This window comes from Lissotriton helveticus, chromosome 3_1 (assembly GCF_964261635.1).
Source record: "Lissotriton helveticus chromosome 3_1, aLisHel1.1, whole genome shotgun sequence".
NCBI classification, from domain to species: domain Eukaryota; kingdom Metazoa; phylum Chordata; class Amphibia; order Caudata; family Salamandridae; genus Lissotriton; species Lissotriton helveticus.
In genome coordinates, this window is record NC_136061.1 from 458,499,334 (window position 1) to 458,524,251 (window position 24,918).

At 47.3% G+C, this 24,918-nt stretch overlaps 1 protein-coding gene across 1 annotated transcript in view; it reads left to right on the plus strand.

Moving 5' to 3' along the window:
- The window catches only part of SGO2 (shugoshin 2), a 465,484-nt gene that overhangs the window by 192,999 nt on the left and 247,567 nt on the right, over positions 1–24,918 (plus strand). Inside the window, exon 5 of the mRNA XM_078680340.1 lies at positions 10,620–10,717. Within this exon, the coding sequence (XP_078536466.1) occupies positions 10,620–10,717 (98 nt within the window). The remainder of the gene's footprint in view (positions 1–10,619; positions 10,718–24,918) is intronic.

A 24,918-nucleotide genomic window follows, 5' to 3' on the forward strand; every position in this document is an offset into this window, starting at 1 on the left:
CCTTTCTGGGGATGGCATCATCGTGCATTTCTCTGAACCCGAATTGCAGATTGAAAACTCGCCCTATTCAGGAAGAACTGGACGGGCAATGGCGTCAAGTCACCGGATCCTTCAACGACATGGTCTGTGTCACCACTCGCATGAAAGCGGCTCTCCAGTGGTGGGCGCAACAGTCCAACATCGCGGCAGGGGTTACTTTCCTCACCACCGCTCCTGAACTCACGCTGACGACAGACGCAGCCTTAGAAGGGTGAGGTGCTCACCTTCAAGGTCTGTCGATCAAAGGCAAATGGACTCTGCCTCAGCGCTCTTGGCACATCAACCGGCTGGAATAGATGGCCATCTTTCTAGCACTCAAGTCGTTCCATCCTTTGATCAAGGGAGAGTCAGTCCTCATCCAAACGGACAACACGACCAGCATGCACTATGTCAACAAACAGGGCGGAACCAAATCTCCTCTCTTGTCTCGTCTGGCGCAGTCGATCTGGGATTGGGCAATCAGTCACCGCGAAACCCTGACTGCCGTTCATCTGCCAGGAGTCTCCAACATCCTAGCGAATTCCCTCGGCAGATCCACGTCTTCCACCCACGAGTGGCAGTTACACCAACCAACACTCGACCTAGTCTTTCGACGGTGGGGGGTCATCCACCCTTGGATCTCTTTGCAACACCGGAGAACCGGAAATGCCCATCTTACGCAAGTTGGTATCCCCACCCCGGATCATGCGGGAATGCCCTTGTGATGAACTGGTGCGATCTATTCCCCTATGCTTTTCCTCTGATTCCACTAGTTCCTCGCGTGCTGTGGAAGATGCGGAGACAACCTTGCCACATCCTCCTGATAGCTCCCAGATGGCCTCGACAAGCATGGTTCTCGGAGCTGCTTCTCCTCTCCCAGTGCGAGCTCATACTTCTGCATCCTCGAGCGGATCTCCTCACAATGGACGGGGGTCAAGTATGTCATCCGAACCCCTCCTCTCTGAAATTATCGGCCTGGAACCTTAGCACCTTGAATTTGCCCATTTAAATATTTCACCAGCATGCAGGGACATTCTCGCTCAGGCAAGAGCTCCGTCTACAGTCAAAACCTACAAACTCAAGTGGAAGAGGTTTTGTCATTGGTGCGCAGATGCCAATATTCATCCTATTCATTCCACTCCGGAACAGCTTCTTCCTTTCTTTCTGCAACTGGCTCATTCAAGACTTTCACATTCCACTTTGAGAGTCTTCTTGGCGGCGATTGCCTGCTACCGTCAAGATGGTTCCACCACGCTCTGCTCCTCTAGAGCCATTCGCCAGTTTTTCAAAGGATTATTCCGGAAGTTCCCGCCCATTCGGCGTCCTCCTCCCACTTGGCATCTTAATGTCGTACTGGCTCAACTAATGAAAGCACCATTCGATCCCATCCACAGAAAGGACTCAAAATTTCTTACCTGGAAGGCAGCCCTTCTCCTTGCTCTGACATCCTCTCGAAGAGTAAGCGATATTCACGCTTTTACCATTAAACCTCCATTTCTCCAATTCAAATGGGACTGTGTAGTGCTTCGCACCAACCCTACTTTCCTTCCTAAAGTACCTACTGACTTTCACATCAACAAGCCTGTTTTCTTAAAAATTTCTTTGCCAATCCTCAATCTCGGGCAGAGCAACGCCTACATTCCTTGGACATTAAAAGTTGTCTTAAATTTTACATCAATAGGACGGCACCCTTTTGCAAGTCTGATCAACTATTTATTGCCTATGGACGCATGAGCAAGGGGCGTCCTGTTACCAAGCCAACTATTGCACGTTGGATTTCTTCAGCAATTGCTTTCTGCCATCAGCAAGCCGGCAAGCCTCTTCAGTCTTCCGTGAGGGCCCATTCCACCAGGGCGATGTCATCTTCTACTGCCCTGTTTGCCGGTGTTCCGCTACATCAAATCTGCAGAGCGGCCACGTGGTCCAGCAGGCATACTTTCACAACACTATTGCCTGGATGTCATCAATGACGCAGATACGGCAGTGGGACAGGCAGTGCTTCGCAATCTTTTTAACTAAGGTGAGCCTCTGTCTTCCCTCCTCCATTATGGTTATTTTGCTTATGGTTATTACTTGCATGACTTTATTTTAGTCTAATGGAGTTTTCTTCCATGTTGTTGCATGGTTTCTTTGAGCCTTTTTCGGCTACTACTGCTCACTATTCTATTCAAGCATGTGAATCTATGAAAGACACCCCAATACTGGAGAAGAACAATTGTTACTTACCTGTAAACAGGTGGTTCTCCAGTATTGGTGTCTTTCGTAGATTCACATGCGACCCACCCGCCTCCCCTCAGAGGCTCGCTTCTCCTCATAGATTCTATTGTCACTCCTGTGCTACGAAAATCTGAGGGACTCCGCTCTGAGGAGAAGGTTCTGGAGGGGTGCTTGCGCCTGATTGGCTGCAGTTTGGACTAACATAATGACATAGATATGTTGCAAGTGTTTTTTCTCTCTGCCATGTATTCCTATGTAGGAATTATGTCTTGGTATTTCTATGCATTTCTACTGTGTAGTTTTTATGTGTTATGTTTTTACATACTTATGTTATTAGCATCTTATTGCTATGATATTTACCGTGGGACTCCCACTTCGATGACGGGGAATATTCAAGCATGTGAATCTATGAAAGACACCAATATTGGAGAACCACCTGTTTACAGGTAAGTAACAATTGTTCTTCTGCTTCAGAAGGACACAGTAGAACTGGTTCCAGATCCGGAATGGGGTCGAAAAAGCTTTTCCCGGTATTTCCTGATTCCCAGAAAGGGCGTTCGCTTATGGTGAGGTCTCCGCATTATCAGTATTCAGTCCTGTCGTTTGGTCTTACTTCCACAGCTAGAGTCTTGAAGCTGATGGCATTGGTCGAGTGCATTTTAGAAGGTGGAGAATCCCAGTAGTCCCTTACTTGGACGATTGGTTGATCAAGGCCAACACTCCAGAGTCGGTGTTGCATCATTTGTATTTGACAACGCTGTTGTTGTTCAACCTGGGTTTTACTATCAATGTACCCAAATCTCACCTAGAACCCTCTCAGTGCTCACTGTTCACAGAGGCAGTACTGAACACTACACTGAGTCGAGCCTACCGTCCTCTGGGTTTTCCGGGCATTCAGGCTATGATTCTGATGTTTCACAATGGAGCTGTGGTTCCAGTCCTGAAGGTCTTCAACCCACTAGGTCTGAAGACCTACTGCATTCTGTTGGTTTTCCATTAAAACTGGCACATAAGGACCCACCATTGGTGCCTCCGCAGGCAGTGATTTCAGCACAACGGGGATCTTAAAGAATTGTTCAAGATCTCCTGAGATACTGCAGTAGATTTACAATGGTGGTGTGCGTACAGCAATCGGTCTCAAGGGAAGTTATTCCAAAATTCACCTCCAGTGGCCAAAGTGATAACAGATGCCTCCACTCTAGGAGGAGGGGGGGGTTCATTTGGGGGATTTGCAGATCAAAGGTGTTTGGTCTCCAGAGCAAAGATTGTTGCATATCATTCTTCTTGAATTGCCAGCGATATGTCTGGCTCTCAAGGCCTTCCTCCATTCCCTTCATGGTCAGTCAGTTGAAGTCTTAACAGACAACACTATCGCGATGTGGTACATAAACCGGGTCATATCCTCTCTGCAGAGAGGCTTTGGGACTCTGGTCCTGGGCTCAGGACCATCAGATCCGCATTTTGGCAAATCACTTGAGAGCAGTTCTGAATGTGCTTGCGGACAGTCTCTGTTGGCATTTTTCTGCCGACCATGAATGGCGTCTCCATCCGGAAATGATACAACATATTTTCTGGCTATGGGGGAATCCCTCAGATAGACCTATTTGCCAGTCAAGAGAACGCATGTGCCCATCGTTCTGCAGTCTTCAGTATTTAATGCAGAGAGCTATGGGGGGGATGTGTTTCAATTGGACTGGGGTGCCCAACTGTTTTATGCATTTCCCCCATACTCTTGATTCCTCAGGTTCTGAGTAAGATTAGCCAAAGCTGGGCCCACGTAATATTAATCACCCTGGATTGGCCAAGAAGGGTATGATACACAGACTTTCACTTCCCTCCGTGCCCTTCGCTCCATCTTCCTCACAGGGCAGTCCTCCTCTCGCATGGGCAGGTTCTACACCCCCACCTCCAGAGCCTGCACCTACATGCCTGGAGATTAAAGAGGGCAACCAGAGTTTTTTCTTTTCCTTCTGATGTAGTGGATGTCATACATTTGGCCAGAAGGCATAAGTTGGTTTATGCTGGCAGATGGGGGAAATAGGAAATATGTAAAGTGGTGTGAAGAAAATTCCATTGACCCTTTAAAAGACCATTTATATGACATTTTATGCTATCCCTAGCGCAGCAAAGTTGTGCAGTTGCAGTGGTTAAGGGGTATTTGTCTGCCCTTTCTGCATTCCTCTGCTTACTCGCCCAGCCTTTCCTTTTTAAGTTTCCTATAGTGTTACGGTTTATTAAGGCACTAACAAGTTCCACTCCGTTTATCATGCCTCAATGGGATCTTAATTTGGTGTTAACCTTTCTTATGCGTGCTCCGTGTGAGCTTCTACATAGTTGTCCCTTAAGCTTACTTACTTTCAAAACAATTTTACTGGTTGCCATAACGTCTTGAAGTGGTAGTGAATTGCAGGAATTAAGTGGGAAATCCCCTTCTAGAATTTCTATGGAGACAAGTTGGTATTGAGAACCACTGCTGCTTTCCTACAAAAGTGGTTACTCCCTTCCATCTGGGCCAGTCTATCAACCTTCCTACTTTCTATCTTTCCCCCGCATCCATCTAAAAAGGAGGAAAGAGTTTATAATTTGAACCCTACAAGGGCTGTGAGTTTTTATGTGGGCAGAACGTATGACCTCTGGCTGGATGATAAGGTGTTGTTTGGTTATGTGGGCAAGATGAAAGGAAGAGAAGTGCGTAAGAGGACATTGTCCAGATGTATTGTAGTGTGCATCAAGACACCTCAAGGTATTAGAGCTTTTTCTTTTAGAGCAAAATCTTCTATTTATTTATTTAGTGTTTTATAGAGCGCAAACCAGACCCGTGAGGGTATCCGAGCGCTTTACAGTAGTATCCAGGTTTGGTCTCTTAATACTTCCGTTTCTTCTATGTCCGTGTCCCCATGTCCCTGGTCAGATCACGCTCTAATCTCCTTCTCCCTCCACCTTAACCCTGTAGCAAAGGTCTCGCTTGCCAAAAACACCTGGGCGCGGAATTGGAACCGTGTCGACCTCCCTCTGTTATCATCTTCCCTCCTGAACTCTTCACCTAACCTGGTGGGCTTATCTTCCTCATCTCAAGCCACCTCCATTAACACCTGGCTTGCTGGAGGCTGTGACTCGGTAGCCCCCTTACGTCGGATCTCAACTAGACGGCCTAAGGAATCTAATCGGTGGTTCAGTGAAGATCTGAAGGGAAAAAAGCTGACCCTTCGGCAGGCTGAGAGGCAATGGAGAAGGGACTATTGTCCTTTACTGAAAACCCACTATACCACACTATTAGGTGACTATAAAAGAGCCATACTAGGCGCCCAAACTGCCTACTTCTCAGCAAAAATTTTGGTGGCGGAGAATAAACCCAGGGAGATTTTCACAATTATTCACGACCTAGCCTTTCCTGACAGGGCTACACTTAAACCTCCCCCTACCCAGTCCTTGTGCGACTCTTTGAATTCTTATTTTCTGGAAAAAAATATTAACATCAAAGCCAATATTCCACCCCCCCTCCCTTGCTTTTGTGGAACCCCTTCCCCCGACTGCCCAGTGCTGCCTTTCTTCGATCCCCCTCTCACCGAAGAAGTGTTCTTGGCAATACTCCCTAAAGTAAAGTCAGGCTCCCCGGCGGATATCTGCCCGGCCCGTATTCTTCAACAGATTTACTCTGTCTGCACTAAGCCCCCGATTACTTTTCTCAACAGTTCCCTTGCCCAGGGGGTTGTGATCCCAGCACTTAAATCTACCACAATAGTGCCTATCCTGAAGAAGCCTGGTGCGGATCCTTCCGCCCCAGTTAATTATCGCCCTATTTCACTGTTGCCCTATTTGGGCAAGGTCCTTGAGCGCCACGTAACATCGGTACTCAGCGCCCATGTAGAAGTGAATGGGGGCCTAGCGTCTCGCCAGGCAGGCTTCCGGTCTAGGCACTCCACCGAGTCCGTTGTGGTGTCGGTCCTGGACAACCTCAGGGAGGGCATGGACCAAAACAAACACCAGGCCCGGTGCTCCTTGATCTCTCCGCCGCTTTTGACACGGTGGACCATTCCATCTTGCTTTCACGTGTCAGAGCGGCGGGAATCGGGGGCTCGGCCTTGGTCTGGCTATCGTCCTTCCTGAGGGACCGCACCCAGGCGGTCCGGTTGGGGGATTTATCGGCCACCCCACTTAAGGTCACATGTGGTGTTCCCTAGGGTTCTTCTCTCTCTCCTCTTTTGTTTAATCTTTATATCTATCCTTTAATCTTCGCGCTCCAGCAGCTGGAGGTCACCGTTTATAATTATGCGGATGACCTCCAGCTCATCTTTAACCTATCTTCTTCTTCCCATTCTATTTCCAACTTTCAGACTACTATGATTTTTATTAGGGACTGGATGAACCACAACCATCTTAAGTTGAACCCGGATAAAACTGAGTTGGTTCTCACGGGTGGTTCTTCCAGTCCCTGGAACTCTTTATTTTGGCCTTCTTCCTTCGGTCCCCCTCCCACTCCCTCTCCCTCAGTCAAGACTTTAGGCATCCAAATTAACAATCATCTTACCCTCCACTCACAAATTAGCTCTGTTGTTTCTTCCTGTTTTCTTACCCTTCGCACTATTCGTGCTGTTTCTCGTTTTTTCTCTCCCCTGGCACTTAAACTGATCATGTCCGCCTTGGTGATCTCCCGGCTGGATTACGCTAACGCCCTGTACAACGGCATTCCGGCATACAGCCTACGGAAGCTCCAACTGGTCCAAAACCAGGCGGCCCGATTAGTGTACGGCCTTCCCCGCTCTCACCACTCCACCCCTTTACTGAAGGCGCTCCACTGGCTGCCTGTCAGGGAGCGATCCCTTTTCAAAACAGGTTGTATGGTCTTCAAGGTGCGCCAGGGCTCAGCTCCCGCCTTTATTGCCTCTTTGATAAGGGAGTATATCCCCGCTAGAGAGCTTCGCTCATCATCCCAATCACTTCTGCAGGTACCTCGCTATAAGCGCAAAAAGTGGGGAGGAGCCAACTTCTCATTTTTGGCACCCTCTTTTTGGAACTCCCTTCCCGACCACCTACGGTTGGCCAAGCACTATCCTATTTTCCGTAAAGACCTCAAAACTTTCCTATTCAATCAGGCTTTTCCTCTGTAAATTGTCCTCATATTTTTCCTTCTTTGTACCAGCTCCTACTGCCTCTCCTCTGCTAGTTTAGCCTCCATAGCGCCAAGAAACCGCATAGTGAATGTAGCGCTTTATAAGTATTTTAAATTCAAATTCAATCCGTTGGGATAACAGGGCAAAAAGGGGGGGGGGAGTAGAAAGGTTAGGGAGCACTACTACTTCCCTTTTGGCTAGAGGTGTGGCTGCCGACTCGGGACCAAAAGCTCAGATGCCCCCTATGTATCCCGACTCAGGACCAAAAACTCAGATGCCCCCTATGTATCCGAAAATGACCTGGTTTTGCAAGGGGGGTCACATGAGTTTTTGGTCCCGGGCTTGGCGGCCATCTTGGGAGACCTACCAAACCCACACATTTCTGAAAACTAGACGGGGAGTCCAGGAAGGTATGGCTTGCGTTAATCCCCCAACATTTCTCTACCCAGAATCTCCTGCAAACCTCAAATTTTAATGAAAAAAAATAAAACATTTCGGCAAATTTCTGTGTGTAAGTTCTGTAATCTGCGTGGATCCACAAATGTCCTACCACCCGCATTCCCCCAGGTCTACCAATGAAAATGGTACCTCACTCGCGTGGGTGGTTCAAGTACCCGCGACAGGCAAGGCCCCGAAACGTATTGAGGAGACATCAAAATGACCTATCACAAAACAACCTGATTTTGCAAGGGGAGTCACCTGAGTTTTTGGACCCAGGCTTGGTGGCCTTCTTGGGAAACCTACCAATCCCACAAATTTCTGAAAATTAGACACCCGGGGAGTCCAGCGAGGTATGGCAAATTTTGCTGAAAAAAACTCTTATTTTCCACATACTTTACCTCACTTGTGTGGGTGGGGCAAGGGCATGTGACTGGGAAGAGCCCAACACATAGGGAAATAGGGTATAGCGCCGAGTTCTAAGTGCTAATTTTAAAAGAAAATGTTTTTAGCCAATTCAGCATTGGACACCCAAACCCAAAAGGGTCAGTTTTCACTGTGAAAATGTGGTGTCTCCACGTTGCGTTTTGCCCCATTTCCTGCCCGGGCCTAGGCCTACCCACACAAGTGTGGTACCATTTTTCTTGGAAGGCTTTGGGGAATGCGGGGTGGGTGGAATTTTGTGGATCCATGCAGATTCCAGAACTTTCCACCAGAGAAATGTGAGGAAAATGTGTTTTTTTTATTTTTATTTTTTTTACAAATGTTTAGGTTTGCAAGGGATTCTGGGTAACAGAACCTGATGAGAGCCAGTCAAGTCACCCCATCCTGGATTTCCCTGGGTGTCTAGTTTTAAAAAATGTATAGGTTTCCCTATGTGCCGGCAGAGCTGTGATTCAAAATCTACAGCTAGGCACTTACCAAAAAAAGGGTCAGTTGTGGTGTGTCCACGTTGCGTTTTGGTCCGTTTCCTGTCGCGGGAACTAGGCCTACCCACACAAGTGAGATACCATTTTTATCGTGAGACTTAGAGTAACACAGAATTGTAGAGCAACTGTCATTACCTATTGACTTTCGATGCATTTCTGCCTTCCATATGAAAGACCATGTGTAAAACAAGAAGTCATTTTGAAAAATGGCCTATAATGCTCATGCTAGAATGGATACTCACAATTTCAGAAATGTGCAAATATCTACTGTTTCTAAACTCTGTATTTTGTTCCCATTTCAGAAATACATAGGTGTCTTTCATACATATTTTTTCATGTATATATTTTCCCAAATTAATTGCTATATACCCGGTACATAATAAAAAAAAAACACGGATTCGTCGGGTTCTTGGTGAACCTACAAGTCCTATATATTCCCATAACCCGAAAGGTCAAGCGGATGTAACGGTATATTGCTTTCAAACAGCTGTCATAATTAGACGTTACAGGTGCAAACGTTGACACACATGGCAGTTTTTTACAACTAATTTTCATTTTTTCCTATATTCAACGGTTCGTTTCTATAAAGAAACCTTGAAGGATTTACACAAATGACCCCTTGCTGAATTCAGAATTTTTCCTACTTTTCTAAAATGTATAGCTTTCCAGGATCCATTATTGCGTTCATACCCATTTCTACCATTAATTGGAAAGAGGTTGAAAGCACAAAGTCCCAGAAAAGTACCAAAACTGTGTAAAAAATTGTTGGTTTTCTGACAAAAGTCTGCTTGTTTCTGAAAGCTGGGAAGATGGTGATTACAGCCGTATAACACCTTTTTTGATACCAAACCAGACTTTCATCTATACCCTTTTCTTTCCATTTTTCCTAAAACAAAAAACAAAATGTACCTGTATTTTGGCTAATTTCTGGGTCCCTTCTAAGGGAATCCACAAAGCCTGGGTACCTTTAGAATCCCCATGATATTGGGGGGGAAAAGGACACAAATTTGGCACAGATACCTTATGTGGTTAAAAAGTTACAGGGTCCTAGGCGCAAACTACCCCAAATATAAAAAAAAAAAAAGCTTAGCACGGGGGTGGGGGGGGGGGGGGGGAACAGAGGCCTAGCAGCGAAGGGGTTAATGCTGTTTATCTTTTTTTAATTGTTTCTATTTTAACTGTCTTTACGTACCGGTAATTAAACAACATTTCCTTTGTGCCAATATGTTATAAATAGTTTCAATAGCACTTGTACATCTCCCTGCTAGGAATTGTGCCTGCACAATATTTATTGCAGCCTAAAGGCCACATTGTTCATGTGTTCGTTTAAAAAAAAAAAAAAAATTGTGGTATGTTTGCAGTGAAAAAGTAACCATCATGCAGCTTCCCGAGGACAGACCGAATGGCTTAGCCAGTTCTAGTTTTCCCGGTCTTCTTCTACCATCAAATATTTTCTCTTTCATACCTCTAATCCCCTCCTGACCTACCATGTCTACTGAGACTGTTGAACAGCTCTCTGCAGTATACTGCAGCTTAGTATGCCTGGTGGGAATTGTGTAGCTGTCTTCCTTAAGCTGATCTCTTAATACACTTTTTAAATTTACAACTTAACTTGAATTTGTGACCCAGAGTCTAGAGCCAAGAACTGAACTTTTATCTAGCATTAAAGAGTAGATCTTTTTCTTTAATTAATTTGATGGTTTTTGAGAAGGGTCTATCATATAGTTCTGCTTAGTCAGGTCATGTTGAATGGGTCCTTTTTCCATATACCTTAGTTGCATCAGTTGATGAAGCCAAAAAATGGATCATGCTCCTAAAATATTATGCCAAATAATTTTGCTATGATGTTAAATAAAGTACAGCTAATATGTTTGAAATAAATTAGCATTTTCTTTTTTTACCCCAGTGTTCTGTAGATTTTCTTCCAGTGTCTGCAAACCAGCGGAATAGTGAATGTTTAAGTCGAAGTAGTGAAATCTCTTTGGATGATGACTGCACAGTAAGGTAAGGTGAACTTGCCATGAAAATTGCATAAATGTTCTAGTGATAGCAAACTTAAAGAATTTGTTTCAGTTTTAATCCCACTTCGTGTACCTTTAAATTGCCATCTATTGCACTAGCCAGACCGTGAAGCTGGACCTAAAATCAATGTATACAGCTGCATTTTGTGTGTGGTAACTACATGGTAATTGGTAATAATGGGAGTGCTCTGGGAAGGAGAAGAAACTGGATTCCAAAACAATTTGTGTATATCATCTGTCTGGTTGCTTGAAAACCAAGCTTCGTTCTACCAGACTTTTGTCTCTGGGTTTATTGAAAGGTACAGTAACTGCTGCTGGATTTTAGTGTGCGATGTAGGAAGACACTAGGATTACTATAGTCGTGTATCTCTCCCCCCCCCCCCAACACACAACCCCAGCCTTCAGAGCCCATGTTTAGTGTGCCCATTAGTTAGGGCGTGCCAAGGAGTAATTTCCACATCCAGGCATAAATTTGATATATCCAGACACCCACTTTAAAACACTTAAGGGCCTATGGAAGATCAGCTAAGGACTGACCCTGCTTTCTGTGCCCTGAGAAGAGCCCTTAAGGACTGGGCCATCTCTCTCTTGTACTCAGGACGAAGAAGTGGACTTAAAAAGGGTGATATGGTTAATTTCTGTTAAAGGTACAGGGATGCTACAAGAAGCCTTTTCCTGCAGCTATCCAGCAGAACAGCGGCAACTGGACCATGCTGTTTGGCCTCTGCCTGACACCCTGCGAGTCTCTTATGTGCCTCCCCTGAGGTCCTGGGTGTTTTAGAAGTATACTTCTGTGGTGGATTGTGAATTGAAGGGCTAAAGTCAGGCTAAAGTCAGGCGGGAAATCTTTAGCCAGGCCTACCTGGCTGGTGTATCTGGCCTGTTCTCCATCACTGTCAGTGTCAAACAGCGCTAGGTTCCGGTCTACTTAGACCTTTGGCATTTTAGGCTTCATAGTGCTATTCCTTCTTAAAAATTTTAAACATTCATAGCTCCAGTTCTATTATTGAATTTTTGGTGTCTTTTTGTTTATTAAATCATACTCTATTTTCCTAATTCAGTTTGGGCTTTTTATTATTAGCAGTCCATGCTAATGCCATTGACTTTGGTCAATAATCTCCAACCTATGCTCTAAAACTATTATAGGAGATTTCCAGATCCTGCAAAAAAATTATCCTCCACCGCAACCACTGTGGCCAATGCTAGCTCCACAGATCCAGATGCAGGTTACTCGTGCACCACATGAATCTCCATTGGCAGTTACCCCTTACCTTCACTGGCAAGTATATTGGATGACCCGCCAGGAGATGATGCACCTTCCCTGGATGAGGAGAGGGAAGGGGAGGAGATTAGAGATACTGCTTTGGTACCCTACAAGTGGGATAACTATTTGATTTTAACTCTGAATACCCAGACATGACTGGCAGAAAACCATCTCAAATTGAATGCTCTAAAAACCGAATTCCTCCTAATCGCTCCACCCGCCCAAGTCCCCACAATGCAAGATTGGATCAAACCTCTTACGGCACTCAGCGGTCAACCAACCATCGTGGGATTCAGCAAAATCACTGGGAATAATTCTTGACAGTCACCTCAAAATGCAAAAACACATCAGCAACGCAACAAAGGGAGCACATTTCCAGATACACACTGAGGAAGCTGAAACCTTTCCTGCCAGACAATGACTTCAAACACGCAGTTCAAGCTCTAGTTATTCACCGAGTGGATTACGGAAGTCTCTCTCTTTGTGGCTTGCCCAAAGCTACAACGGCACCTCTAAGAGCTTCAATCAATGCTGCAGCGAGATGGTTCTAAAAGAAGGTCCCACATCTCTCCGGACCTAAAATCCTTGTATTGGCTACCTTTAGAAGGCAGTTTTCATTTGAAAATAGCATGTATGACGCACAAAGCAATGCATCACAAGGCACCCAGCTATCTGGCACAGAAACCGATGATCTCTGGTGGGATTTGATTCTCAAAAGGTGCGGAAAACCTACTACTGAAACCGCAAAGATTCAACAAGAAGAAAACGTGTAACTGATCCTTTTCATGGATGCACCCAAAATCTGGAATGCCTTACCCCCAGAAATCAGACTTACCTGCTCTACCTCATCCTTCAAAAAAGAAGTAAAATCGATTCTCATGGTCAAATTCACCTGAGCAGGTTCTATGGAAATTTAGAGACCAAACGTACCCTAGTACTAACCCTTATTATGTCAAGGGACCACCCAGGCCTCCTAGACATTATATCTACCATTTACCAAACTCACCGGGGTAGTTTTGTGAAGTACCTTACAACTTTGTTTTTACAAGATGTATGTATACGTGTGGCTCGATACTACCCTTTCGTTCTCCTCGCAAGCAAAAAAAGTAGCCGGGACATGCTTTGGCCTGCTGAAATCACTGAGGAATATCCTGCCCCTCTTGCCCCCTAAATCGCAAAAACTACTAATACAAGGCCTGATAATTTCCAGGCTGGACTATAGTAATGTGATATACCTGGGCGCCCCAGAAGCAACGATGAACAAACTACAGAGAATCCAGAACATCGCTGCCCGGATCCTCACAAAAACTCCTGCCAGATACTCGGCCAAACCAGCACTAAAACTCCTCCACTGGCTCCCTATGAGGGAGAGAGTCAAATTTAAGGCCTTGTGCCTAGCTCACAAACTGCTACAAAATCAAGGCCCTCCCATTCTCAGAAAATTTATCAAACCCTATAAATCTTGCAGATCCCTCCGCTCGGATACGGAGAATCTCATCATCGCCCCCAGAGTCAGGAAGGCACGCACAGGCGGAAGGCGTTTCTCAGTTAACACCGCACGCCTTTGGAACGCACTCCCCCGCGACCTGAGAAACGAACCTCACTTTCTCCGCTTCAGGAAGCGGCTGAAAACTCTTCCCCCAATGAATCCCGCTGTCCGGATTACTGAACTCCCCGTCCCTTCCCCCACTCCCCCTCCTTTCCTGGCCCCCTGACAGGTTGGGGTAGGGTTCTCAGCGCTGGGATACCCCCGGGTGACTACGCGCTTTACAAAATTTTTTTATAATAATTTAATTAATAATAATACGAGCTTTGACTTGCATTGAACTGATAGGTAAAGAGGTCTATTTACTGTAAGGCGCTCTGATATCTGCAAGGGTCTTGTAACGCTCTAAAAAAACTTTCTAAATAAATAATTTAAATAATAAACAAATGTAGACCCAGATTTGGTGCAATTTTGTTTATTCACACACCCCCCCAGTCGCCATGACGCGTTTCGGCAGATCGCTGCCTTGATCGCATATATATATATATATATATATATCTCCACACTTTTCTTAGACATTGTAAGTACAGCAATGCCATAAAGAGTATATGGTATAGAAGTTTGTAATTACGAACTCCACAGCACCATAATGGCTTTACTGAAAACTGGGAAGTTTGATATCCAACTTCTCAGCACATTAAACCCACACTGATGCCAGTGTAGGATTTAATGAAAAATGCACGAGGAGGGCATCTTAGAAATGCTCCCTGAAAAACGACCTAACTCTAGCGTCCTGGCTGAGTGGATGCTAATCAGCTGCCACCACCAGACATTTTTCTGGACCCATCGGTCGAGAGCCTTCCACTCTCTGGGTCCTGAAACAAAGCTCATCCTGGGTTGAGGTGCCAAGCCTCCCCCCGCAGGAAGGGCAGGGTCCACAAAGGGGAAGCTTCAAAGGCTTGCCGCCTTCGTAAGCTGACCCAGCCCTTTGCTGCTCCCAGCAACTGGCCTCCGCCGGCTCTGACCCCCACTTTGGTGGGAGAATCGGTGAGAAAACCAAGATAGGAGGAGAGGTGTGCCCACCTCTGCCAACCCCACCCCCACCCCTCAGGTGAGCGAGGCGAAGCACAACTCTCATTTTGCAGCGTGAATATTTCTGGATTCACTATGCTGTGCATTATTCCGCAGTCTTGTGGTTGGGTCCGGATTCGTAGTCTTCTTTGTTTTTTTTTTTTGTTTTGTTTTTTTGTAGCCCAGGTGGGCGTCGGCGCCACACCCCTTTTGGGTGCATTTCCGGTGACGTCGGCATGCTTCCTGCGGAAGCTCCTACTCTTGGGCGCCATCTTCAGATTCTTTTTTTCCGCGGTCGGGTCTGGATCGTTCCCGTTTGGGCTCCAGACATTTTTGGAGAAAGAAGAAAGAAAAGACGAGGAGAAGTCATCTGAAGACTCCAGGGGACTTCATCGACGAACAGTCAGCAAGGAGAAGGCGTTTTTCATCGAGATCCTCGACGACCGTCGACGAACACGCGACCAGGGAGGCCCTGGACGCTCGATGATGGACAACACGCCGTTCAAGTTCTGCGGTAACTGCCACCACAAGTACGCGCAGAAGGACCAGCACCCGGTATGCAACCTTTGCCTACCGGTGAACCACGAAAGCGGAGACTGCAACGCCTGTTCCGCCTTCGCCCCGAAGACCCTTCGTGTGAGAGAGAGGCAGAGGGTAGCACACGCCACCCTGCAGGGGAAGGCCCCGACTCCGTCCCTCTACGAGCTGGGGATGTCCTCCGAGGAAGAAGACAACGCTGCCGCCGAAGACGACAGCTACACAGTCGTAGAGACCGATTACACGAAGACTTCTGACAAGGTAGCAGACTTTTCGGCCCCCAAGAACACGAGAGACTGAGTCTAGAAAAATCGAGGGCAAGACCCCGAAAGCGCCGACGCCAAAAAAGGCGGCGTCCGCGACTACTCCCAGGCCCAGCGGATCCTCCGAGAAGGAGTCCCCGGCGCCGAGAGCTGCTGATCAGCAGAAAACGTCGAAAATCGTCCCCGAAAAGGATCGATCGACGCCGAGGGAGAAAGACCCAAAACTGACGACGACGACCAGAGACCCAAAATCCGGTTCGACGTCGAAAACTTCGACACCGAAGGGCACGGCGACGAGCCATCCGCCGAAAAGAACGGCCGACGCGGAACACGCGGCCGAGATGGAGAAGAAGAGAAGGCGCCTCGAGGCCGAAATGGAGATCATCATGCAGCGGAAGAAAGATTTCGACGCAAAGATGAAAGCCTTCACGATCCCTCACAAGACCAAGCCACCGGTGGTGGAGGCGGTCGAGGAGGAAGAAGAGATCGCCGAAGTCGCCGAGGAACATGACCAGGACGTCGAGGTGATCGACGACCAGGAGGAGTACGAGAATCCCTACGATAGTTACAACTATGGGGAGGAAGAGGAAAGCAGGACGGACACAGAGTCGGCACCCTCTGACCTACAGGAGGTAGATTACATAGATGTCGACACCGACAGCCCGGAGGAGGTGGTCGACACTTACCCCTCGAGGCCCTCGCCGCCGGACGACATCGGGGCCTACAACTCGGTGATACAATCTGCCGCAGCAGCTTTCAAGCTCAAGCTCGACGAAGAGAAGCAGAAAGCAGACTTCCTTCTAGAAACATTGCTCCCAACACAAACGAGGAGCCAGTTCCTTCCAATGCTCGAAAGCGTCTTGGCTCAGGGGAAGGAAGCATTCAGGGAACCCGCAACATGCAAGGCAGTAACTCCCAGAACTGAGAAGAAGTACAAACATTCCACAAAGGACCCGGCCTACATTCAGGGCACGGTCTCCGCAGACTCCATTATCACGGCCACAGCAAGGAGGAAGGCTAACGTACCCACTACCACGGGCCCGCCACCGGATAAGGAGAGCAAAAGGATGGATCTGGTGGGCAGAAGGATCGAACGGAATGCCGCGACCCACTGGCGCATGGCTAATTCCAACGCCCTGATAAACAGGCACATGCACCAGATCATGGAAGGGCTGGGGCAGTTGGTGAAGGACCTGCCCCAGGATGCCAGGCAGAAGGCCGAAAAGCTTGTTGAAGAGGGAAAAACGCGGCAAATTCTTGCCGTAAGACGGCCCTGGATGGGGCAGACACCGCCAGCAGGCTCCTGATGATGGGTGTCACGGAAAGGAGGCACGCCTGGCTCAGGATCTCAGGTTTCAAACCGGTGGTGCAACACAGCATCCTGAACACACCGTTCAACGGCAACACGCTTTTCGGAACAACAGTTGATGAAACGCTCAGTCAACTGAAAAAAGATAGCGAAACAGCAAGATCCATGGGAGCATTGCAGTTCAGAGGGAACAAGAGGGGCACCCCGTCACGGAGGCCCGGCGGGAGAGGCGGAAACCAGCCAGGTACATCACACCAGACTTTCCAGCAAACGCACCAGGCAGACTCGCAGGCTCAGCATGGTCAGCAGAAGCAGTCCTGGCAGTACCAACAAAGAGGCCAGTCCTTTCGAGGGAGAAATGGACGGGGACAAAATAGAAGAGGGGGGCAGCAGCCCGCCTCTAAGTGACTTCAAAAAACTACGTGTGCCCGCCCACAGAAAAGATCCCAAGGGGCAGCACGTACAGAGGGGTCAGGACAAAATAGACACCTACGACCACATAACACCAGTGGGAGGAAGATTAAGATTTTACCTCCGAGTGGAGAGAAATCACATCAGACAAATGGATCCTCAACATTATCCAATTCGGATACTGCATAGAGTTTGAGGGGAGGCCAACAAGCAGAAAACCAAAAAGAAGAACACTAGCAAGCAAGCAGCTGCAGTGTCTTCAGGAGGAGGCAAAGGAACTTCTGCGGAAGCAGGCCATAGAACGGGTACCCTTCAAGGAAAGAAACACAGGAATATACTCAACGTACTTCCTGGTACCAAAGGTAGACGAGTCAATGAGACCCATTCTGGACTTACGGTTCCTGAACAAATTCATAAGAACGCAAAAATTCAAAATGACCTCCCTGCAAGAGGTGCTCCCACAATTGCATACCGGGGACTTCATGGTCACAATAGACCTCAAAGACGCCTACCTGCACATCCCAATGAACAGAAAGCACAAACACATGCTCAGGTTCACCATTGGAGAAAGCCACTACCAGTTCACGACACTGGCCTTCGGACTAAAATCAGCACCAAGAGTTTTCACAAAGTGCCTCGCAGCAGTCGCAGCGCACCTACGAAGGCAAGGGATACACGTATACCCTTACCTGGACGACTGGCTGGTGAAAGCAAACTCATACCAGAAATGCAAGCAGCACGCACATGCAGTGACGAGCACGCTCATAAGCCTGGGGTTCTCCATCCATTGGAAGAAATCATCAATGGAGCCGGAACAAGTCAAGATCTTCCTGGGAGCACAGATCAACACCTTACAGGGCAAGGTGTTCCCCAGCGAGAAGAGGGCGAGGGCGCTGGTGAAGAAAACTCGCCTCTACCGGAAGGGACAAGCTCGGACAGTGAGGACTGCGAGCAAGATCATGGGCATGATGGCATCATGCATCCACCTGGTACCAAATGTACGACTCCACATGAGACCCATTCAAGAATGGCTACAGGAGCAATGGTCACAAGCTACAGGCGGTTGGGAGGATCTAGTGGTTGTAACGCACGCAGTGCAGAAGGAGATGGCATGGTGGACCATGGAGAACATAACAAGGGGAAAGCCTCTAACGCCCCCAACGCCAACAGTGACAATCACCACAGACTCATCCCTGAAGGGATGGGGCGCTCACATGGAGGAACTCAAAGTGAGGGGACTGTGTACGCCAACAGATGCGGCAAAGCACATCAATTACCTAGAACTGAAGACAATCTTCCTTGCACTGAAAGCCTTTCAAACAAGACTGTACAAACACAAGGTGTTGATACAAACAGACAACACCACTGCGATGTTCTACATCAACAAGCAGGGGGGCACACAGTCAGCCCCGCTTTCAACGCTGGCGCAGGAGATATGGAGATGGGCCATCCCTCAAGATAGACCTGCTAGCCATACACCTACCAGGGAAGGACAACATACAAGCCGATTGGCTCAGCAGGCAGACATCGGCATCCCACGAGTGGGTGCTCAATGCTCAGGAGACAAGGTACCTGTTCGACAGATGGGGGACACCATCGGTGGACCTGTTTGCCACACGCCAGAATGCAAAATGCCAAAGCTTCGCATCCAGGCAGCCCGAGGAAGGGTCACTGGGGAATGCCCTATGGATAGATTGGTCAAGGACATTTGCTTACGCCTTTCCCCCGATACCACTGATGCACAGAGTGCTGAGCAAGTGCAGAGCGAGCAACATGACGCTGATACTGGTCGCACCACAGTGGGCGAGGCAGACATGGTACTCGCAGATCATGGAGATGACACAGTGTGCACCCCACAAATTCAGCAGGAGGAAGGACCTACTCTCCATGCAGAACGGAGAGGTACTACATCCAGAGCAGAGAGCATGAGCCTAGTAGTGTGGCTCCTGAGGACATAGAGTTCGCACATTTGAGACTGCCAGAAAGCACCCTGAGGGTCCTTCGGGAGGCACGAAGGCCCAGCCCTCGGAAGTGCTACGTTGCGAAATGGAAAAGATTCACAATATGGTGCAGACAGGAAAGACTTCACAATAAAATGAAGAGGGACTCCACAGTGCTAAGGTACCTGACGCACTTGCTGGAGAAGAACCTTAGCTCATCCTCTTTAAGAGTTCACTTGGCAGCGATAGTCGCCTACACAAGGGGAGAAACGTGCAGGAGCTTCTTCACCTCACAGGTGGTGAAGAGATTCCTGGAAGGAGCGAAAAGGATCGCACCACCCAAGCGGGTGCCGCCACCTGCATGGAACTTGAACACAGTCCTAACGGAACTCATGAAAGAGCCCTTTGAACCACTTTACAAGGCCTCCCTAAAGATGCTAACTATGAAAACAGCCTTCCTGGTTGCAATAACGTCCTTACGCAGAGTAAGCGAGCTTCAAGCGCTGACGCTACAAGAACCCTACATACAAATACACAATGATAGGGTTGTGATGAGGACTGACCCACACTTCATGCCGAAGGTGGTATCCAAATTTCACATGAACCAGTCTATACAGATACCGAGTTTTTTCCAAAAACCAACAACTAGCGCAGAGCGAGCTCTGCACACCCTGGACGCCAGAAGGGCAGTCATGCACTACATTGAGAGGACGAAGGGACACAGGAAAACAAAACAGTTCTTTGTGTCATTCGCAAACAGCTTCATGGGGAAGACAGTAACGAAAAAGACAATTGCACGATGGATCGCACAGACAATTCAACTCTGCCACAAGCGTGCAGGTCAAGAGCTGGCAGAGGGGACACGTGCCCACTCCACTAGGAAGAAGGGCGCTACAATAGCCTTCCTGGCTAACACACCCATAGAGGACATATGCCTGGCGGCAACATGGGCTTCGGTGCACACGTTCACGAAGCACTACTGTGTGGACATACAAATGAACAAGGAAGCTTAAGTTGGACAGAAGGTGCTACAGCACATATTCAACACCCAACGCTCATCTTCCACCCAGCCGCCACAGAGATGAGAAACCGCTACAAAATCTATGCACAGCATAGTGAATCCAGAAAGATTCACGCTGCAAAGCGAATAGTTTTCTTACCTGTCGGTGTAGTTTTGCAGCTTGAAGATCTTTCTGGATTCACTAGCGAACCCACCCACCTCCGCCAGAAAGATGAGGCTGGAGAGAGAAGAGGTGGAAATAGAAAAATTGGAAAGGACTTTGAAAGTACAAAGCGGTAAAATATCACCTGAATAGAACATTGCCATTACTTCGGAAACGAAAGAAACACGGAAAAAAAGAACCCGAAGATGGCGCCCAAGAGTGGGAGCTTCCGCAGGAAGCATGCCGACGTCACCGGAAATGCACCCAAAAGGGGTGTGACGCCGACGCCCACCTGGGCTACAAAAAAAACAAAAAACAAAGAAAAGACTACGAATCCGGACCCAACCACAAGACCGGGGAATAATGCGCAGCATAGTGAATCCAGAAAGATCTTCAAGCTGCAAAACTACACCGACAGGTAAGAAAACTATTCGGTCCCTGCCATCTTGAAGATGGGGGGGACCCAGGCTTCTACCCTCCTCCCACTGGAGAGTGGCAAATAACATTTACCTCGCCTCTTCAGACAGGAAGAAGAACCGAAGAGCTGAAAGGAAAAGAGGAGGACACCAACGGACTCCACCCCACCCTACTCTCCTTTCCCGACCTGTTCCAGCAGAATCCCGCTGTGTCCACCAGAACCCAGAGGACTTGCCATGCCTGCCTTCCCCAACCAGATTTTGTCTCCCGTAAGCACTGTATTTGCTCACCAAACAGAGTCTGGCTCCGGCCAAATCCACGAGTCTGCACCACTCAATATGAGGCACGAGTTCGAATGGCCCAATACCACAGGGAGGTCTCTCTGGCTATCTTAACCTGGGATCTGGTGCTCCCTGACCTTCCTCAAGTCACCAGCTGATGCCTGCAGCCCCTTTCTAAAGGATCCCCCTGACCGTGACCTGAGCCGGTAAGAAAAACGGACGCCAAAAGACACCCCTGCACCCGACGCCCCACGGCCTTGAGTGGCCCATCCGACAGTGTCTCAGCATCCCACTACATCCCAACATACCTCTCCAACCGGTGGTTGCCTTCAGAAGATCTTCGTCCCCGAGCGTACAGTGTTTGTTGCAGCTGGAGAATTCCCTTTGAAAACAGGGCACCCAGCGCCAAATCAACACCCTGGTGCCCGTGTGCCTTGTGTGCTAAATCGGATCGCCCTTTTCCCTGAGCTTAAGTCCAGGAGCTTTGCTCCAACAACCTTGTGGCCTGCCCGTGAGCAGCCTCTGACCGGAGGCCCTCTATCCCCCATTGGAAAACATTGGGCCTCCGCATTCTACATCCAGCTGCCCTAGTGCCGCCGAGGGTGCTTTGAGAGTTCATCTTTGACCCTGGGGGAACCCTTGTTCTAACCCCAGAAACCCAACTCCCAAAACCGATAACTGTACTTCCTCCTATAGTATTACATGGACTGCTTTTCTGAGAAAAATGTTTCAAGTGTGGAGTTGGGAAATTGTATGAAAACATAAAGAACTGTATATTTACCAAAACTGATTTACTCACCTTTTATCTAGGAAATGTCCCAGTGTGATATCTAGGCATATCACACTCAGTAGAAAAAGTAACTGAAAAGTAATTTATGCTGTGTATGCACAAGTGACTTACCTGTAACCAACGGTATTTAACTACATTATTCTTGCAAAGTATCATTAAAACTATCTGTACCAGGCCTGGCTTGGTTCTAGAAGTAAAATATAACTAAATAATATTTGTATGCAAAGAAATTGGTCTGAGTTCAGTCTTTCAGTGTCTAACATTTCTTGTCTGAGTGTGTACAATAAATGCTTAACACTACCCTCTGATAAAGCCTTACGGCTCGCCCACACTACCACAAATGGAGAGTAAGGTGTTACCTACTTTTACCTCTGCCTATCTTTGGGGATCCACTGTACTCTGCACACCATACCTTACTTTGGTATAGTGTATACAGAGCCAGCTTCCTACAGGGGCTTACATATTTGTTTCCCCCTCAAAATGCATCATACCCCAGTGGGACCTTAACCGAACTCTCTCCTATTTGATGTGTGCAATTTTCGAGCCACTGCACAATTGCCCGCTCCGGCTGTTTATATCAAAACAGCCTTCCTAGTGGCAATAGTTATGCAGGGAGGGTAATCTAATTGCAGTCTGTATGCTCTCAGCTTCCCACCTGACAGTCGTTCCAGACAAAGTAGTGCTCCGCACTAGGGCGTCTTTCTTGCCTAATGTAGTGACACCTTACTATCTAGGGCAATCTGTGTTAAGGGTACATACACTGCAACTGGTCTTCCCACGTAATTCTGTGAGACACTGATCCTGTTTCATGTTCCTGTTTTTTCCAATTTGAGTAGTAATTGTAAATAGCTAAATTTGGGCATTAAAATGTAAAAGGATTCATGATTGTAAAAGCAACTTGTATTTCCAAATGTAATTATGTTGCCTTGACCAATGCATGTTGGGGATTGTCTAGAGCATTCTTAGTATCACGTTCTGATTCCATCACGCGTAGGCTTAATGAGAGGCTTCCACGTGTAGCATATGCTAATTCACAAACTGCCGTGAGAGAAGCCTATTTAAGGATCGCGTACCAACGTGTCAGCGCTTCGTCTCGAGTTGCTGTTTTGACGAGCGCTTCAGTTCTGCATCTGGATCCTGACTTCTTCCCGAACCCGCTACCTGCCTACAAGCTCCCGAACCCGCTGCCTACCTACAAGCTCCTGAAACTGCTACTTTCCTACAACCTCCGGCACCCTCTACCCGCCTACAAGATTTCACTCCCGCCTCCCAGTCCCGGTAATTACCTGATTACGCTGAACGGCCGAAGTCTTCAAGAAATCCACAGGCTATTGACGAAGCTGGTGACACGCCTTCTTTTACAGGAAGTTTAAGCCCGAGACACTCCTTATTCCAAACTTGGCTGCGAAATCGAGAAAGGACAGTAAGACTTTTATCTAAAAGACAAACTTTAACATTGTTCTCAATCGCGCTGCAGCTAAATCAAGCCTTGATAAATACAATTCAGTATCGTTGACAATTTTATCGTGTTGAAAGAGTTTGTGATGTTAAAAACAAACCTTGGCAAAAGCAATCTTGATCTGATAGAATTCTAATGTATAAAACAAACCTTGACAAAAACATTTGTTAAAATTGTATAACAGGAATAGTTTCTGAGTACATTTAGTATTTACCAGAGATGTAGGTTGCTGGCATTGTTCTTTTCTTATAATTACAGAATCCCATTGACAGATGTCAAACTGAGATATCCGGTATGTGCATGAGGTTGGAGTGAAACCTTGTTAAATCACTAACACACTAATATTTGTATTATAAGGAACAGTATTGAATATCTTCATCTTTATTTAAAGGAGGCAGTTCTAAGTTTATTCGGCTGCGCTTGATTATTGACTCAGTACAGTAAAGTGTGAACAAAGGTTGATAGTTACAACGGTCAGTATTTTTTTAAGTGAAATAACATTTAAAACAGACAATGTTTATAGACAAGGTGTGGAGTTAATCAAGTGTATTGTAATACAGGATTACGTAAGACCACACATCGACCTGGAACACTTTCAAGAGAAACAGCAGCTGGAACCAGTGTTTGTTGTTGTTTATTTGTTTCTCTCTCCACTTCCCCTTTCCCTTGTGGAAAAGTTGACTCAGTCAGTGTTTCTCATCCTGACTACGTTAGCTAATCCTTGAGGGAGTTGGGAGTTTGCGGCATCAAGAGGAAACAACTGGAGTGACTCTCGAAACTACGCAACAATCTGTTACATTGTCTACCTTCTATGCTCCTCCACATTCTTCCAAAGAAGACGAGTGTCTTCACCGTCCATACCCAAAAAGAGCGTTGTTGTTCTACACGCTCTGCACTAAAGAGTTCCGGGTGGATGGCCTGCTCTTTTAGGGTACATTGGAGCAAAGAAGGGTTGTGCTGTGCAGAAGAAGAGCATCTCACATTGGGTTATCTTCTGCATAAAAATCTGTTATGGTTTGGCAAAGAAACAGCTCACTGGAGGCTTCAAAGCTTATACAACCAGGACCGAGGTAGCCACCACAGCTCTTCAGCGTGGTGTTCTAGTCCTCAACATCTGCTAAGCGGCTACGTGGGTGTCCCTGCACATGTTTGCCAAACATTACTGCTTTGATAACCAGGTCCACAGGGATGGCCTTTTCGGCTGTTTGGTCCTACAGAACTTTCTGGTCTAACACTTTACCGCAGTCCCTTCTCCGGTGATGGTATTGCTTGGGTATCTGTTCTAAGGTAGGGAATCTGCGGCTAGATGTCTCTATCAGATGGACAAGTTACTTACCTTTGGTAACGCCTTATCTGGTAGAGGCATGATCTAGCTGCAGATTCATTACTGATACACCCACCCACCCAGCACTGCCGATCAGCTTAGTGTCAGGGCTGTTCGATTTCAGGGCCCTTGTTGTCTTTTAACACACCATGGTCAGTCGCTTCATGGCTCCGCTTCTGGTGTGGAAAGTCGGAAAAAGTACTGACTTCAGCGCGCCAATGTGGTGCCTATGTAGATAATGTGGATGTCAGGACGCCACCTAATGACATCCAGGGATATTGCTATCATGAATCTCTGTGATCCAGCCTGACGCCTGGAATTTCTATGGTAGGGAATCTGCAGCTAGATCATGTCTCTACCAGATAAGGCGGTACCGAAGGTAATTAACTTGTCCTTCAGCAGCAAGAATGACTCATGACCACTGTCGAAGCTGATAACTCTTTTCAATGACAGTAACTTCTCCACAGAA